The 19,465-nt window shown below is 48.7% G+C and overlaps 1 protein-coding gene across 1 annotated transcript in view; it reads right to left on the reverse strand.

The window, feature by feature from the left end:
• Positions 1-19,465, reverse strand: part of HECW2 (HECT, C2 and WW domain containing E3 ubiquitin protein ligase 2) — a 241,822-nt gene that overhangs the window by 70,985 nt on the left and 151,372 nt on the right. Inside the window, 2 exon segments of the mRNA XM_023759762.1 lie at positions 1,147-1,281; positions 15,580-15,765. Coding sequence (XP_023615530.1) covers positions 1,147-1,281; positions 15,580-15,765 — 321 coding nt within the window.

Here is a 19,465-nt window from a genome sequence, read left to right on the forward strand (position 1 = left end):
CCTGCAAACTAGTCAAGTAGAGCCCAATAGAAATTTCAGTAATTCTTATTCCACCCATTTTCTCTGGGCACTTACAGTTCATAAATCAACTCTCGGATACACTCAATCTTAAAGAATATTAGTGAGTGAGAATGCCACAACCCCATAGCCTTGGCCAGAGGTCTTCACGGAATCCACCAAGCCTCACTTAAGAAACTCCCTTACAATTTACCCAAAGTGAGCCCACTACAAGTCACATTCCTTCCTTCCTGTGAAGCTGCCCTTAGGTGGGCAAAAGGGCTCATCATCCCCACTTTTTAATAAATATATATTTTATTGATTTCAGAGAGGAAGGGAGAGGGAGAGAGAAATGGAAACATCCATGATTAGAGAGAGAATCATGGATTGGCTGCCTCCTGCACACCCAACACTGGAGATTGAGCCTGCAACCAGGGCATGTGCCTGGGCTGGGAATCAAACCGTGACCTCCTGGTTCACAGGTCAACGTTCAACCACTGAGCCACACCAGTCAGGCTCATCATCCCCTCTTACGTATTTTATCACATTATGAATTCTCTCTCTCACTGGCCTCTGAATGTAAGAAAACCTCTCGTTTCTTTCCTCTCCCCTCCTATAAGCTGCTTCTTATATTGGGCACGTGGGCTCCATGCGTCTCCAAAGAAGCCCTGTCAACATCTCAGCACTCCCCAGCCTCCACATGAGCATCTCTAAGTCAAACCAGGAAAGCGAGACAGGGAGGGGGAGCCACACGTCACCCCCTGGAGCACCCAGCAGCCCCAGTCGGGGGTCCCAGGGTCAGCAATCCCGGTTGGGGGGTCCCAGGGTCAGCAGCCCGGTCGGGGGTCCTGGGGTCAGCAGCCTAGTTGGGGGTCCCAGGGTCAGCAGCCCTGTCGGGGGTCCCAGGGTCAGCAGCCCAGTCGGGGGTCCCAGGGTCAGCAATCCCGGTTGGGGGGTCCCAGGGTCAGCAGCCTAGTTGGGGGTCCCGGGGTCAGCAGCCCTGTCAGGGGTCCCAGGGTCAGCAGCCCTGTCGGGGGTCCCAGGGTCAGCAGCCCGGTCGGGGGTCCCAGGGTCAGCAGCCTAGTTGGGGGTCCCAGTCGGGGGTCCCGGGGTCAGCAGCCTAGTTGGGGGTCCCCGGGCGTGACTCACCTCGCCCGCGCTGTGGCTGCGCTGCCGGGTCAGGTGCTGCCGGTGCACCAGCGCGCTCGTGGGCCGGCCGCTCTGCAGGGGGAGCCGGGGGTCGATGAACGTGGTGGTCCGGGAGTTGTGGTCGACAAAGAACGCCTGGGAGACAAGCCACGCAGTGGTCAGTGCACGCCACACACTTCTCAGCTGAGCTGCCACTTCTCACTTGTGAGTAATGGTCTTAGCTCCATTTTCTCCTAATTTGGGGAGAATTTCTCCTTAACCCCCCACCCCCCCACCCCCTGAAAAGACCAAAACAGAGAAAGACATGTTTCCATTGGATCTGGAATGAGGAGAGCAGGAAGGCACTTTATTCCTGGTTTTAGGAAATACTCCAGGCGATAGTCATCAAAGATAGGATCTGAGAAAGAAGTCACATGAGAGCACATTCGGGCTTCTCTTAACTGATGCTCTTTAAGCGCTTACTGCATCCAGGATTACTCCCAAAGTCTGCTCGCCTGAAACTCCCAACGCCATCGGCTGCCCCTCCTATGCAGTCAGCACCAGCCCCCCATTTCCCACGGCAGTGTCTCCTCTCTGTCCCGGCCCAGCCTGGCCACATCCCGTCACTTCAGGGCTTTCTCTTAGGCATGCAAGCATCGCCAGCTCCTCAGGGGACCCCCATCGCTGCCCTTCCTCATGGGACGGCACCTCAGGATCAGAATTATGCTTTCTGAGTACCTTGATTACATCCCCGCTCCAATCCTGAGCCCTGCTGGCTACCCATTACCTATAGAGAAACATCCCACCCTCCGACCATGTTTCCAAGACTTTAAAATCTTCCTCCTGGCCCTAACTGGTTTGGCTCAGTGGATAGAGCATTGGCCTGCGGACTCAAGGGTCCCTGGTTTGATCCCGGTCAAACGGCATGTACCTTGGTTGCGGGCACATCCCCAGTAGGGAGTGTGCAAGAGGCAGCTGATCGATGTTTCTCTCTCATCGATGTTTCTAACTCTCTATCCCTCTCCCTTCCTCTCTGTAAAAAATCAATAAAATATATTTTTTAAAAATCTTCCTCCTCGTCTTCCGGTTTTGCCATCAATCCCGCATTCATACGAATGTTATCAGATACAGTGACTCTGGGCCAGCCGCTGAAGTTCTCTCTGTAGATTCCTTATATAAACATGTCCCCTTATTCATAATAAACATTTCTCCCCCATAATAAGTGGGAGGAAACCATGCCTACTGTGTTCACGGCAGAATCCCTGGTGACATGACGTCATGAATGAGCATAAGCCACTTCCCTCAGTGCTGAGGTAAGGGCTGCATACAGTGTAGGGAAGCCTTCTTTTTTACGCTTTTATTTGTTTGTTTAATTCTAAAGATCAACACCAAGTGCTACTTATCATTGTCTTTAGGAGCCAAGTGGTAGAAGTTTTCCAAGTGAAATTCACTCCAGGTAATAATGAAGCCCATGATCTCAAGGACAATTAGGAAACATAAGTTTCCCACGATCAGATAAAGCTAATCAGGTCATCCAAGATGAAAGGGACTGTGCGGAGAGCCCTGAGACTCTTTACTTGTTAACCGAGGGTCAGGGCACCTGAGACAGGCCAACAGCTTCAGCAGAAAACGGACGAGGGGGCTCGGTTACCGAAGCAGCTTCCACACTCAGAATGAAAACGCCCAGGCAGACCCTGGTGCCGACTGCGTTTATGCCTTTCCAGAAACAGCCCTTCCCACGATGGAGCACAGCGCTTCTGTACACACATGTGCTTCTATACACACGTGACCAGGAACGGGGGGCAACCACGGGCAGGGAGCTCCCAGATAGGAAAAAAGGACTTCTTTGTAAAGAAATAACTTCAAGGAGTAGACGCACTAGAGAACAAAGCTGAGAAATGGGCAAGATGAGAACCCTTGCCCGTCCCTCCGCTCGATAGCCGATGTCCAGGTGGCAAAGACTGGAATAAAGCAACGGAAGTCTTGTAGGAGACGGTGTCGCCAGCCTCGCATCCCTAGGCAAGGCTCTCTTCCTCCTCACCTGTCAGGGGAACGTCTTTCTTCCCTGGTCCTTGTGGAAAACACACACCGAGGGTAACCCTTAAACAGGCTTGTATCGGCAGGCTCGGTCAAAGGTCACCACCGGCCCCATCTGACTCGGATTTCTAATACAATACTCAATTATTTCTGCCACTATTCAAAATTTCATAAGATAGGAACTGAATTGTTTTTACAAGTGGACATTCAAAATAATCTATAATAATAAAAGCATAATATGCTAATTAGACCGGACGTCCTTCCGGACAACCATCTGGACGAAGCCAGGGCTGCGAGGGAAGCCCGGGTCCCAGGTGCCAGAGGGAAGCCGGTGCCGGCAGCCAGGGGAAGGAAGGCCTACTCTTGCACGAATTTCATGCATCGGGCCTCTAGTAGGTATTATAATTAACCCCATATCTACTTTATGTAAATTAAGATCCAGCTTCTATTACCAAAATCATTATATAAGTAGTGTTGCTTAAGGGGAAACTATAAGGAGTACTAAAATAGAATTGCCTGTTTACTCTACCTAATTTCTTGGGAATGTTTTGAAGGGGTGGGTGGCCGTTTGGAGGTAACCACGATACACCTGTAATTACCAGGACACCTGGGTGTGCACACCTAGGGCAGCTCTGATTCACATGCCGAGTCACAGTGTAATTGGATGTTCCGAGCCTCGTCTAAAACCCATCCTCTACAGAATCGCCCTGTCAATGCCTGGGGGGAAGGGCTCTTCCTTACTCACTCTGTGATCACCACTAGCTCTGAGGGTTCCTCTAAACTGCCCAAAACGCTAACATGCAGGCTCCTGACCCAAATACAGAAAGACAACTTACAATGAACTAATCAAGTATAGAAAGTCACGTTCTTTTACATAAGCATAGACATACTTAAGGATTTTGAAAAATAAATGAGTGTGTGTGTGTGTGTGTGTGTGTGTGTTGGGGGAAAAGGGTAAAGAGCTAAAGACTATAAAACCAGAAACAGGATAGCAGGTATCCCAGGGCCGACATGAATGAATGACCAAGCTAACACTTGAGAGGCAGAAGGCAGCGCAGTGATTCGATGCCTGGGATCTGGAAAAAGGCAAGTCTGGCTCTGAGCCCCGGCCCACCCCTTACCAGAGACATAACCTTGGGCAAAACGTAACTTTTTTTAAACCACAGTTTCTTTTCTGTGAAATGGGGATAACAACACCCACATCTAAGGAAGGTGAAGTCAGATGGTTCATATAAATTGCGGAAGACAGCGCCTGTGATCCTTTACATATGAGTTACTGTTACCATGACTAACAGTAACAGTTTTCACTTCTAGGACGTTTTTCCGAGGATGGCAGTGTGTCTGCCTATCGTCCACAGACAGGCTCGAAGGATGGAGAAGCCGTGAAGCTCCCCGTCCTGGGCTCCCTGTAGGCAGGCGTGGCCCACACTAAGGTTGGATGATGAGACACAAAGAGAGCATCACATGGTTATTCTGGGAACCCCCGCCCCTTATTCAAGGCAATTTTACAAGGTCAGGCCCTGCTTCTGCCCTTCATCCATCTGCTCCCCGAAACAAGGATGCCATTGCCAGAGCCCCAGCAGCCATGTGGAGCCATGAAAATGAAGAATGGCTCTCCCAACTCGAGGAACCACCTTGAAAGCCCTCAGTTTCCTCTCTCTGATCTTCTTTATGTGAGAGAATGAAATCTTGTGCATTAAACCTTGTATGGTTCTTGGCTACAAACCAAATCCTCTCTGTCCACGGAGGTCTCGGCGTGGTGGAGGACATGTGGTCTTCCTAAAACTGGAAGCACAGCCCGGCCGGCGTGGCTCCGTGGCTGAATGTCAACCTGTGAACCAGGAGGTCACGGTTCCATCACATGCCCAGGTTGCGGGCTCGATCTCCAGTGGGGGGCGTGCACGAGGCAGCTGATCCGTGATTCGCTCTCATCATTGATGTTTCTATCTCTCTCTCCCTCCCTCCCTCTGAAATCAATTAAAAAATACTTATTTTTTTTAGAAAAGAAGCGATTCCTGGGCAAGCATTCCAGCTTTGCTCCGCCCGCCATGCGGCCTTCGACAGGTGTCCGTGGTCTCTGCTTTATCCACATAAGGGGACCACGCAGGTCACCGGGGAGCTGTGGGACACGCATTCCACTTCACACCCGAGAGGAAAGCGTAGAGAAATCACTGTGCCACGTGCAGGCTCGCCATTTCTATTTCTGACACACAACTCAATTATGCCAGGAAAGTGGGTCCCTTCCCCACTGAATACCAGAACTGGTTCAAGCCAGTAATGACACTGACCTCGTCCTTTTTTAAAATAAAATTGGGGTGACATTTGATGACACCATTCTGGAGTAGCCTGACTGTGTTTATGAAAGTATCTAACATGTACTGACGAGTTCTGTCTTGGTAAGCAGCATGTTGAGAATGCAGACTCCAGGAAAAAAACCAACGGTCTCAAAAAAATGCATCTTTTTCAGATTAGCCACGAGCAAAGCAAATCTGAAGGACATAGACCTCCTACTGCTGAGTTTCATTAAGGAAATTCCCTCAAGCCGCCCGGTGCTGGGCCAACTACGACCCACAACACAGTCACAAGGAAAGGAATGCACGGACCCCAACTGAAATCTCACTTTGCAACCGTCTCCCCTCTCCCTGCTCCCGGCCTGGTCTCAGGCAGGAGCTCTGGGCTGCCTGGAGCCGAGGGGTATTTTGGTGAAGCCAAACAAAATATGCTTCTCTCTTTACACAATTCTTTTTTTTAAGCTTCTATTATTTTAAGAAAAGAAAAGGCCATCCGTATTTGTGAAGAAATACCGACCTCAAGCACAACAAATCTTACTGACAGAAGTTTGAAATGGTTTCCAGTTAACAAACATTCTGCCAAACCAGAAATCCATATTAAAAGACTGTGTCAACAAACAAAAAAGAAAAACAAACAAAACAAAAAACACCCCAAAGCACTTGTAACTATGCTACAGAAAGGGCAGCAGACCTTCTATCCCCCTTTCTCACAAGAGCCATGGAAACAATGAGAGAACAACAACTTATAAGTCAGAAGTCCTGTGAAATGAGTCTGTCCTAACTTCTGGCTTCTCAACTCTATAAAGTCTTAGAAATGTTAAAAAAATCAACTTTAATCTTTATAAAGATATTTATGCACACATCCTCTCCTCCCTTCCAAAATATAAATTTCTTCTCAGCTCCTGGGTCCCCTAGTATCTCGCTAAGTATAAGGAATTACGTGATTCTTTTCTCCGTATGATATCCCATTACCCACAGTAGAGATGAAAAAGGCTTAAAGATACAGTTGATTTTAAGTAAAAAATAGTCATGCTAACGTTTTCAACCACTTGGTTCACTTGAAGGAGGGAGTGGTCCCAAATATTTCATGATACGTGTATCAGTCACAAAAAAAGTTAAAGAAGAAGGCTGAACTGCTGTGATCAGAGATCTAAAGTTTCTAGGAGACGGCTGGTGTGGCTCAGTTGGCTAGGCACTGCCCATGCACCAAAGGCTGCTGGTCTGATTCCCAATCAGGGCACATGCCTGGGTTTTGGGCTTGATCCCCAGTGGGGGGGGGGGGGGGCATGCAGGAGGCAGCCAATTGATGTTTCACTCTCCTATCAATGTTTCTCTCTTTCTCTCCTTCTCTCTTCCTCTCTCTCTACAAATCAACATAAATATTTTAAAAGTAAATAAATAAAGTTGCTAAGAGGGAAAACAGAAATCATGGTGCTTAAGTTCCAGAAACAGCTGGTTGGTTAGTAGGTGTGGGTATGTTCACTGTCTCCCAACACTTTAGATGTGAAATGTTAGCTAAAGGAAAGAGTTTACTGGTGTATGCTGGGAGGGGAGGTGTTTAGGTGTTGGAATTACTATAGGAGAGCTAGAATATTCTGGGGAGGGCTTGCCTGGCTCATAAGAGCTGACGAGAAGTTGTAAGGTATCCTGTGGGCTGGCTGACAACGCTGCTGGCAGCATGAAACTGGCTGTGACAGGAGAATTTACACCATGGGCAAGGGCAAGTGCCACACACCAGCCCTCCTCCACCCCCACCCGGGAGAGCTGGCTGTTAGCTACCAGCACATTCCTATGGAAGCTGAGAATGGAGTCCTCCAAATCCGCCCATTTGGGGTAGCGCAGAAGAAGGCCATTGCCATGAAATTTTAAAATAGCAAATTACTTTTTTTTAAAAAAAAGAAAAAGATCCACTGCCGGTCATGAAGATAACTGTTTAAAAATAAAAGGCAAAGGCCATCTCCATATTTGGGCAATTCCTTCAAGATTCCATGAGTCTAGCATTTTACTCAGAAGTAAATTCACAAAAGCAATCTCTGCTCTCTTCTCTCATTCGAAAGGCACACTCCCCCAGGAAGATTCTTTACCGTGGCCCCCTACGTGTATTTATTGGGGTTGTTTTTTGTTTTTGACCTAACATCTTTTTACGCCTTTAAAATGAGCAAGAGATTGTCTAAAAACCATGTGTTATATACACATTTAGAGTTTAATTCCATCTCCACGTGATGACTGTGTAACTTGAGGTGACTGAGCCAGGTAACCACCACAAAGAGATATTAGTGGTTTCAAAGCATTTGAAGAATGTGCCACAAAACTAACAAATGCAGCCCTAGCCGGTTTGGCTCAGTGGATAGAGTGTCGGCCTGCGGTCCAAAGGGTCCCGAGTTCGATTCCAGTCAAGGGCACGTACCTTGGTTGTAGGCTCCTCCTCAGGGGGGCGGGGTGAGCAGGAGGCAACCAGCTCTCTCACATCTGTCTTCCCCTCTCTCTTCCACTCTCTCTAAAAATCAGTGGGAAAATATCCTCAGGTGAGGATTTAAAAAATAATAATAATAACAAAGGTAGTGGTGGAGTTGACCAAAAAATTCCCCCAAAACCTATTTTTCAAGGTACAGAACTTACCCTGCTAAGAGGCTCTGGTATTCACTGGAGACCTCACAATATTAAGTTGCATTTTATTCACTGAGCTGAACCTGACCCGATAAATTGTGGCCATTCGCTTCATGGGGGATGGGAACCAGAGTCTGTGTCACCACGGGGGCCACTTCTGCAGGCACGTAGGCTGCTAGGGTCGGGGAAATGAGAACCCTCACGTAGGCTCAGACTGTGGTCCTTCTCACTGTTCAAATATTTGTTCTCTTCCAAAAACATCTACCCTCATAACCATAACTGCCGTGTGTCATGTTTATCGAAGCTGGGTATTTGGACCATTCTGATACTCAAAACCCCAATCTGACATCCAAACTCACAAACCCCTAGAGTTACAAAGCTTGGATATAGAAATAGATGTCAAAGCTTGGATATAGAAATAGATGTCAATGTCGCTGGAAGATATTATAGTACGTGTTTTTGTTTGTTTTGTTTTGTAGGAAAAAAACAAATGATTGGAAAGGATATTTCATTTTAAAATAAAATGGTTGCCGTCTTACACTTTTATTTAAAAAAGAAAACATGGAAGTGTATGATATATTTTTTTAAACCTCACTGTTTCTTAGTATTTCAATTTAGGCACAAGTAGAATGATTTGGGGGGAAAAACCCTCCGTTAATACTGTTTGAGAGTACAAAACAAAGAGGCAAGGAGAGAAATAGGGAATCCGTATTTAACATCTGACAGGGAAATCCAATATAACACTTTTTCTAAAAAAATTAAACCAAGTGATAAACCCATCCTGTGAATATAAGGAACAAATGTCAGAGCGCTTTCTAGTGATCCGTGCCTTTCTGCCTCGTTCTCTCCGTCACCCTTAGCTCTCTACCATGGAGCTGCCCCTGCGTTCATTTCATTGCTGTGGGTCGGTGACGGTTCACTTTATGTGTCCAGGTTACTGGGCCACGGGGTGCCCAGACACTTGGCCAAACATTATTCTGGGTGTGCCTGCCATGTGTGGGTGAGATTGACATCTGAATCAGGAGGCTGGTTCAGCAGACTGCCCTCACGAACGTGGGTGGCCTCATCACTCAACTGAAGACCTGGATAAAACAGAAAGGCCGAGAAGAGGGAACCTCCCGCCCAGCGATTGGAATTGGGACACTGGTGTTTGCTTACCTAACATCGCCTCTCCTTGGGCCTGGTGCCTGGGATGGAAACATATCATCAGCTGCCGTGTGTGTGTGTGCATGTGTGTGTGTGCATGTGCGTGTCATCAGCTGCCGTGTGTGTGTGTGTGCATGTATGTGCACATGTGTGTGTGCATGTGTGTGTGTGTGTGCGTGTAGCTGATACAGAGTCGCTTGAAACGTGCCCATACTTCTTCAGAGGAACCAAACATACCCACCTGATGTGTTCCTGCCTCTACACCTTGATGCTGGGTGTTCTTCCATAATCTCTTGTTCTCAACATCCTACTCATCATTCATAGTGCAGTTCGAATCCTACCTTTGCTATGACAGCTCGCCAGGCATCCCATGCCAGAACCTAGCCAGTGGGCCCCGGACCCTGCAGGCCCTGGGCCGGCGCCTGGAGCACACTGTCCACAGTCCGGGTGAGGGGCACTCAGGTGGAGCAGTCTGGGGAGGGGTGCGTAGTGGCTTTCTACAGGAAGTGCACGATTCTGTGCAAATGTGCGCATTTGATGTCAGATCCAGTTCCCAGGAGAAAGCTACTTATCTTGCTAAGGATGTTTTTTAAAAAACCCTACTTTTTGCCCCAGCCATTTTGCTCAGTGGGTAGAGCATCAGCCTGTGGACTGAAGGGTCCCAGGTTCCATTCCAGTCAAGGGCATATGCCCGGGTTGGGGGCTCCATCCCCAGGGCAGGGTATGCAGAAAGCAGCCGATCAATGATTCTCTCTCATTAGTTTCTATCTCTCTCTCCCTTCCTCTCTGAAATCAATAAATACATATATACATTAAATCCCACTTTCATGACAGTGGCTGATGGAGACGGCAACCACCAGAGCAGAGGGCAGGAGAGCAAATCCACGGAATGAGCACAGGAACAGAGCTCTCGTGCAGAAAAGCAGGAGCCACTCCGGGAGGAGCAGCATCCGAGGGCAGACTGTCCTGGTCATGAACAGTATGGACAACAAAGACCAAGAGCAACAAAGGGGCCCCAGGTGCAGAAAGCCGTGCTGTGGGACCGCCGCGGTCAGGGCGGCCGCAGGTCATCGAGAGGCGGAAGGGGACCCTGTCAGTCACAGCCTCAGTCAGGCCAGGCGCGCTTCCCATCAGAGTGAGGGTTCAGCCATTAACAACAAATCTCCATCATTTCCGACAATTCTAAACTGATGAAAGTCTCCAGCTACCGTTCTCTATAAATCCTTTCTCCTACCCAACCATTCAAATCAAGATTTTGGGGAGCTGGGTAACCAGGTTAGCAGCACTCCTGGCTACAAATAAATACAATAATAAAATACAACAGTCCCTTTTATTTTGCAGGTAGTTTGTGTATTCTATATCCTTGCTTTCCCCAAACTAAGTCATAAACGGGGAGAGGTTTTGATTGTACAGTTTTGATCTTTGGCACCGTACAGTCAAGTAATATTATGTAAATGGCTGAACCCATTGTGATCACTATAATCATCACTGTTTTTTCTTCCATTTGTAATCCCTCTATTACCTGAGCTGATGCTCACCACAGCCCCAGGGGCTGGACAGAAGGCTACTCAGCCTCCCTTTAGAGCAGTGGTTCTCAACCTTCCTAATGCCGCGACCCTTTAATACAGTTCCTCATGTTGTGCTGACCCCCAACCATAAAATTATTTTCGTTGCTACTTCATAACTGTAATTTTGCTACTGTTATGAATCATAATGTAAATGTCTGATATGCAGGATGCATTTTCATTGTTACAAATTGAACATAATTAAAGCATAGTGACTAATCACAAAAACAATATGTAATTATGTATGTGTTTTCCGATGGTCTTAGGCGACCCCTGTGAAAGGGTCGTTTGACCCCCAAAGGGGTCACGACCCACAGGTTGAGAACCGCTGCTTTAGAGACACCTGGGTTCAGGGAGATCAGGTGAGATAGCGACGGAGCTAGAAATCCTGACCCCACTGTGGCATCATTTTCTCAAATTTAATTTCATCAGGTCAACAAAAGGAAGGAAGGAGGAAAGAACACTCCTAAGTTAAATAACACTTGGTTGTCCTTATTAAAGCCCACATTTGTCTTCGAGGCATACGTATTATCCCCATGAGCACCTACCTACCAATGATCAAACCCAGCCAAGGACCAGAAACATGTGAAACAAGTCACATTTTAACGCCACTGTCGCATCTTTCTTGCAAAAATATAACTGTAGCCCAGATCCCAAATTACCCTTGATTTTCACACTCCTGAGGGTGTACAAAAACTTAAGAACTCGGACCATAGGAAGCAAGCAGAGACATTTTTTTGTACTGGGCAACTTTCTTTGCTTCTATGTTTTGTTTCAAAATGAGGACATGTTTCACCCTAGAACTCCCCCAAGGAGCCTACCCAAATCCTGTGGAATCTCGCCCAATTTAAACCTTAAGTAATTAGAAAAGAGTCTCTTCAAAATTGAAGACAGCTAAAGTGCAGTACAAGCATAATTACTACCTTGTTCAAACATGTATGCGAAAAATCCAGGACAACATATGCATTAAGAGAGGTCAAATGGGGGTCAAGCAGCGGGTCATGGAGAGATGGAATGGGACCCTGTCAGGAACTTCTGGTGAGTGCAAGGGGCGGGGGGCGGGGGGAGGGTGGTGAGTAGGGAGGGAGCCTGGCGTTCGTCCTATGCAGAGATGCCTGACTTTCATGCATTCATCAAACTTGTTTTGAGAACCTTCCATGTGACAGACACTGGGGTAGGAAAGTGGGTAATTAAAAAACAAACAAACCAACAACAAAAAATAAAAATAATAACAGTATTCTTAACATATTGCGGACGGATCACGAGAATTCTCGTGTTTTCTGTTCTAAAGCTTGTGGCCAATCACGAGAATTCTTTAAAAAGATATTAGCTTGTAAGAACATGTAATAAATAACTTCAAAATGCAAAGGGTATTTAATTTTAAAGCGTGCCTTTACCATTTACATAAAATGCTTTTTGTACTCCTTCAACAGAAACTTATCTGGCCACTGGGTAAAGCTAGCAATGAAACAACTGGTCCGCAATGTGTTAGGAAGAGGACATCTGTTTGGGAAGACAGAACACGCTAACGAGTATACCATGAGGTGATGGAGACAGACGTCATGAAACAATGCAGGTGAAATGATGGGGGATGCAGGAAAGGGCTGGTCACTGGCACCTGGAGAGCGGAGAGCAGCTCACCCCTGGGTGCCTTCCGCCATGTGTCCGAGAGCCCACCTTTTCCTCCCTGCACTGGAACTGACCCCACTCACTGGTGAGAGGCAGGGTCCGAGCACCGGCTCCAGAGCTGGGCTGCCTGGGTTCAGATTCCATCACACCTGGTACTCTTTGTGGGGCCTGGGCCAATCCCTTCCACCATGCTGTGCCTCCTCTGTAAACGTTTCCTCGTCTATGACATGGGGATAGAGCTTGGCCAGGGTGGCTCAGTAGGTTGAGCACTGTCCCATGCACCAAAAGGTTGCTGGTTTGCTACCTGGTCAGGGCACATATGCCCAGATTCTGGGTTTGATTCCCAGTAGGGGGCGTACAGGAGGCAGCTGATGGATGTTTCTCATCCATGTTTCTATCTCTCCCTCTCCCTTCCTCTCTCTCTAAAATTAATTTAAAAAATAAAACAAGCATTTAAAATGTGGGTAAACAGAGCAGCGATCAACAAGACTGCTGTGAGCATGAAAGGATAGAATCTCGGTGCTCACATCATCACGGGGTCAGCACTGCCTCCCACAGAACGCACATCACAGTGGCGGGCACACAGTAGGCATTCGGAACGACTAAATGAAAACGCGCAAGGAAAATGCTGCACTTGGGAAGAGAAGAGGGAGCCAAATTTCATGGGCCCAACGAGCTGAGGGCGAGAGCATTCCTCTCAAGAATCCTTTCATGTAGCTGAGGATGTGGACACTCTATTCCATGTCAAGTCTAGAAACCACTCAGCATGGTAGGAAAATAACTGTAATTGGATAGCTTTTGACGTTACAGTAAATGGAAAGAAGTTCACTCCCTTTCAATGTTCTGGAAGCAAAGCAATTCCTTAATAAAAGGGGGGCTAGCATTTCAGGGCTGGGAGCAAACCCACTCACTGCCGGGGGTGGGGGGGTGGGAGCTGTGATTGGCAGAACAGCTGGCCACTGACATTGCACGAGCCTCCCCCAAGGGTCCCCTTAAGTCCCTTTAACTGGAAGCCAGTCACCTGTACAGGAAGCGGGGAGGGGGGGTCACAGGAAGGCACACCTGCTCTAGCGAAGGCGTCCAGCTTAGGCAAAATCCTGTTCCAGTCCTAACGCAGGAAGCGGAGAGATGAGGCTGGAGTAACAGGCTTTCAGGCCTGGCTGATCATCCGTTTTGTCCACAGGGCAGGGGTCCTGGTCTGTCTGCCATGCCAAAGGGCAGCCAACGGCCAATCCACCAGTGGACTGTGCGGTCAGCTGTCTACCAGCCCCAGCCCACATTCAGGGCTCATTGCAATGCCTACGACTTTCGGTTGAAACTGCCTCCACACCCCCTAACCCCCACCTCCCACCTCGAGTCCACAGCCCTCAGGGAACAGGATGAATCGTTGTTTCTCACATGCCGAGATCACATTTACTGCTGTCTAATCATCGAAACTTTTATAAAAGCTATGAGACAGAACTTGTCCTTAACCCTCAAGCGTAATTCATCGGCAACAGCACCCTAAATGCAACTGAAACCGTCCTCGAGGTCCCGGGGCTGTGACTACGGCGCTGTCCCCTGAGGGCGTCAGGCAGGCTAGGACGGGCAGAAGGGCCCTCCTCCCCCACTCCCCCACGTGCAAAGCTCCCGCGCCCCTTCATTGAGGGTGCAACTGACTGAGCAAGTTAAGTCTCTACACAGAGCAGGCTGTGGGCAGCATTATTGCCCCTGGGGGGTCCCGGACCAGTGGTTCTCTGACGCCAGGCAAACGTCCTGGCCGAGATGAGAAGAGAAATGAATGCTGGTTGCCGGGGCTCTTGTACACCTGGCACAACACAATCAGTGCTTTTCTGAGTCCTCACCGGGACCAGCTAGGCCAGGGGTGGGGAACCTTTCTCTGCCGAGAGCATTTGGCTATTTATAGCACCATTCAAGGGCCAGGCAGAATTATCAACTTCAAAATTAGCCTGTTCTATGTGGTCAAACGTTTCATTAACGCACCCCTAATGCCTTGGCAGGGCCAGACCAAATGATTTCGCGGGCCTTAGGCGGCCCATGGGATGGCCGGTCCCCATCCCTGTTTTAAATCATAGCGTGACTAGGCGCCTGGCATGCTATGTACTTATTACTTGTTTATTTCCCGCCTCTTCCCAGGAGCACGCAGTTGTAGGAAGCAGCTGGCTTGTCTGTCTTGCTTAGGGGCTCGGTAAATGTTTACTGAATGAATGAGCCAAGCACAGTTACTTCAGATATCAGGTCGCTTTAATCCTCCGCACCCACAAGTGAGGTAAAGTCCTTCTACAGACAAGGATGCTGAAGGCGGTTACTGCATGGAGAGCACGGTGCCTCCGACCAGCGGCCCGGCGAGGGCAGCGCTCAGCCCTGCCCATCCCCGTGACACTGGGCAGGTCACCAACCAATCGCTAAGGCTCCGTACCTGGACCTGGCAGTGATGATAGCAGTACTGTCTATGGAGTTGCTGACAGAAGCTCAGACATATAAAAAGCTTAGAACGTTCATGGCTCGCAGCGGCGCTAAACGAGAATCAGATAAATAGCATCTCAGCTGAGGAACCCTTTACAAAAATAACCAAGTTCCTCATTCCGATTTTGTGCTCATGTGACAAGCTCCTGGTTACAACCCGGCTTTCCAGATCACCGTCTACAAAGGAAGTAACCACACAGGTGGCTCCCCCGGCCTGTGTGACCAGCTATGCGTTGCTCATCACACACGAATCCACCTGTGTTCCTGTTTGACATGCTGACAAAATCCAGGATCTAAACCAACAGGACTGAGGCCCAAACCCAGACAGTGTCACTAAGGCACACCTTGTGTGGTTGCTTAGCAACCTCCTAGCCACCATCTCCAAACACTACAACTGTTATCCAACTCTCCATCACACAAGCTGTTTAGCTGGGAGAAGGAAGTGCCATCACCGGAGACACCTCTTCTCTGATCAGCAGAAGATGGTGAGAGGTGACAGGGGAAGCGTATCCAGGCAAACACGACTGTCTCACGAGCAAAAGCCCCCACACCGTCCTCCGCACACACTGCTTCCGAGGTGTGTGGTGACCGTTTTAGAGACAGCCTGCTGGTCCAGGTTTCGCTCGAACCCAGGAGATGGCCTGTGTCACCTCACAAAGGGCCTCCCCGCGACGCGGAGAGCAGAGCCACGTGCCCGGGCCGCTGCACGTTACCTTGCCCTGATGGTCGTGTTTCATTTCCCAGCCCCTGGGCAGCTCCAGCTGTTTGTTGGCGAACATGTTGAGAAATCCCACAAGGTCCCGGTTGTGCTGGTAGCGTTCAAAGTGGTGGGTGTCCCGCCGGACTTTGGTGATCATGTGCTTCAAACACGTGTTGTTTGTAAACATGCGGTAGGCACTCTGGAGAAAGGATGGAGAACCAAGGTTAACCCCTGGGGCAGGCAGGAGCCACATATACACATGGGTGTGTCTGCTCCTCTGGTGGGCAGAGAGCCTCCCCCGTAGCTCTAGACCCACACACGGGAAGGGCAGACACAGAACAACATGTTTTGATCAAAATCATATGGAAAGGCTACAGAAAGCAAGGCTGTCTTTCCCGATGAGGTCTAGGTATCTAGTGAGTATGAAGGCCATGGAGTCTCATTCTGTAGGGAATGTCAGGTCTGACGTTTTCACCTAACTTCAGTTTTAGGCATAAAAAAAAATACATAGTCAAAATCACACCAGGCTGAAGACAAATATACCACCTTCCAGTGAGCCCCCAAGAAGCCAGCTTCCCTCCAGCATCGGGACAGATCACTCGCGTGAGTGCCCACGAAGCAGCTGGCACACACTTAGAAGTCAGGTGGGGGAAAGTGCTCGGCCATGTGCTTGAATATGAGAAGCACATGCAGTGGGGCTGAGCTGCTCTCACAGTTGAGCTGTGTTCATCTGAGACCACAGGAGAGTGAGGCATAAGCTCTGGGAATGGAATGGAAGACAGCACTATCTGGACTTTATACCTCTTACATATATATATTCTTCCCATTTTTCCTGTATATGTGTATATACAGACACACACACACACACACACACACACACACACACACACATACATATATATATATGGCCCAATTTATATTATTGAAAATGCACATGTAATAAAATTCGACTACACAACCACACAAAAAAATGTTTTGTCAAAAACGCCACAGTCTTCATCTCTATGCTACCTAAGGAATTGCTGGGGACCAGCCCCAGCCGTCCAGGGGTTCCCAAAGGTGTGGACAGAGTCGGCAAAGAATGTTTTACACAGAGACGAGACAGCATTCAGAACTCTCTAGCTCTCTTTAGTCTCCGTGGTTCTTCCTGTGCCTGGCTGAGGCCACAGAGAAAAGATCCCAAGGCAAGCTGAGCCTTATTTTATAGTGAGAGGTAAACAAGGTAGTGGTTTCCATAGTTACACAGTTCTTGTGAGTTTCACTTGTTTTGGCCACTTCCTGCACTTCCCTCAGCCCATTAGCTTCCCAGATAAGATCTAGAGAGCCTCATAAGGTCAAGCCTAATTATGTTAAGAGGACTGTGCCCTCTAAGCTGGGAATTGTTTGTGACTTTGCCCACAGGTCAGTCCAAGGCTTAACCCTATATCAGCTCCCGACAAGGAATATCCTGAAAACGGACCATAAGCCATGGGTGGTCCACATAGAAGTCAGCCAACGAACATTCACGGCACAATACCATGTGCCAAGGAGGGAACAGGAATAACTATGAAGCTGACCTGGCCAGGAATGCTCTGTCCTGGAATTAAACTCTATTCTCAGGTCGGTTCAAAGGGCTTTCAATCCCTCTTCCCTGGATCTGGAGACCTACAGGTTTTACTTCCTGGGTTATGTTAATTTCCGTCTAAGACAGACTAAGGCAAACCCCACAGAAACCAGAATCCCTGGACATCATTTCATTCTGCCTCCGCCATGCCCAGTACTGTGGCAGTGACTGAGGATAATAGATAAGTGAGTATGAGGACCGTCCACATTGCTCCTAAGTGTCCAGGGCCCCTCAAGACGTGTCATGTCCAGGTCAACGCATTCATTGCCAATGTGAGTCTCTCTTGAGCTTTCTTTCCTTTGGCACAGTGACTGGCAATGTTTGGAAAGGGGCCCAGCCTGGGCCCCTGGGGCCTCTGAGTGGCTACAGAGATCATAGAACCCTGACAATCCAACTTGCAATGCGTAACACAGCTTTGTTAGTTTGTCAATGAGATGTGCTATTTGCCATTACTGACATGTAACCTACACTATCCTATATAATAAAAGCCTAATATGCAAATCGACCAAATGGCAGAACGACCGGTTGCTATGACATGCACTGACCACCAGGGGGTAGACGCTCAATGCAGGAACTGCCCCCAGCCCCCAGGCCCCAGGCCAGCCAAGGTGGGTGCCAGTGGAGGCCCCCCGATTGCCCCGCCAGTCACTCCACAGATTGGCCCTGATCGCCAGCCAGGCCTAAGGACCCTACCCATGCACAGATTTCGTGCACTGGCTTCTAGTATAAAACTATTACGTAGTTATTCTGATTGACTCACTCATTATATACTTTTTATTTTGCATTAGAATATTTTCTCGCTTTCGAGACGAAAGGAAGGAAAGAGGGAAGGAAGGAAGAACACATTGAACCATTCTCAAATACTAGCGTAGTCTAGTTCCCTAATACGCCTGAGTATACAGTATTTGGAGGTCACATTTCAACTTGCCTAACCGAAAGCAGGCTCTGACGGCTGTGAGAAACCGAGGTGCCCAGCACAGAGTCTGCCAAGCCGGCATGCCTGCACAGGGCTGTGGGCAATTAGAGGGCATGAGAGAAAAGAAGGCGATAGCATGAAAGCAGAGACGGAGGCTAATAAAAGCAGTCGAAGGCTGTGAGAGGCGAACATTAGCTAATTAATAGCTTAGCCCATGGCTGACCCTGCCTTGGCGCTGAACGAACACTCGGCAAGGCATCTGTTTGCTGCACTTGGCTCTGAGCGGCGATCTATTTCCACAGAAGGCCCTGCAAGCTCAGAGGCCCGAGACCACACCGACCTGCCTGGTGGCAACGGCAATGAGCTCCCAGGTCACAGTCCCCAGTACGTCTCTTCGGGGACAAATGTTGGTGGGATAACTCCGTCCAATAAATCGTTACATTAGCCATTGTTGTAAATCGGCACGTCTCTTGATCCCCTCATTTCTCTCTCTCCACATTAAAGCAACTCAATAGGCCACATCCTGACCTTTATCTGGAGCATCAGGACTGCTCCTCACTCGCTACAGGGAAGAAGCAGAACTTCATTAGGACAAGCAGTGGCCGTAATGAGGTGAGGAGCCCGCCCCAGCCTCCCTCCGCCTGGAAGCGAGTCCCTGGGGTTGGACAGCTCTCCACACCTGAGTCTCGGGCTGCTCTTCTAATTAATTGCGGCCTTTCATCTTCCTCCTCTCCACTCAATGAGACATGTAATAGAGTGCCAAGCTCAACTGATCTTTGCAAAAAGCATCGACCAAAGCAAATTAAGTGTAAGGAAGATTTCTCTCTTTAGGAACTGGCAAGCAACCTCGAGCACCAGTGGTTTTCCCAGGCTGTGCAACATGCAGTGACTATTAGGGCCCATGCAGAACACTTGGCCAAACCCCTCCAAACGCTACACTTTGATGAAGAAACTACATATAGAAACTACATATAGGTTTATTCATACACTAGAGGCCCAGTGCACAAAATTCATGCACAGTGAGGCAGGGAGGGGGTCCCTCAGCCCGACCGGCACCCTCTCCAATCTGGGAGCCCTCAGGGGATGTCCTACTGACAGCTTAGGCCCTCTCCCCATGGTTCTCTGCTGTCTGCGGGGCCCGCTTGGCTGCTCCCGGGTCGCCACAGCGACGACCAAGCAGGCCCTGCTTTCACGACCACCCCCCAGGACTGGAGGACTCCAGCAGACTGGGCACTGCCATATTTATGTTGGAGTGACAGTTAATTTGCATATTGCTCTTTTATTAGATAGGATAAGTGTATTCTATTTTTGAGTATATTTTATATGTTATTCAATATATATACTATTTGTGTACATGTGCATATATTTATGTACGTATGT

Source organism: Myotis lucifugus, unplaced genomic scaffold (genome assembly GCF_000147115.1).
Source record: "Myotis lucifugus unplaced genomic scaffold, Myoluc2.0 scaffold_3, whole genome shotgun sequence".
NCBI lineage: Eukaryota > Metazoa > Chordata > Mammalia > Chiroptera > Vespertilionidae > Myotis > Myotis lucifugus.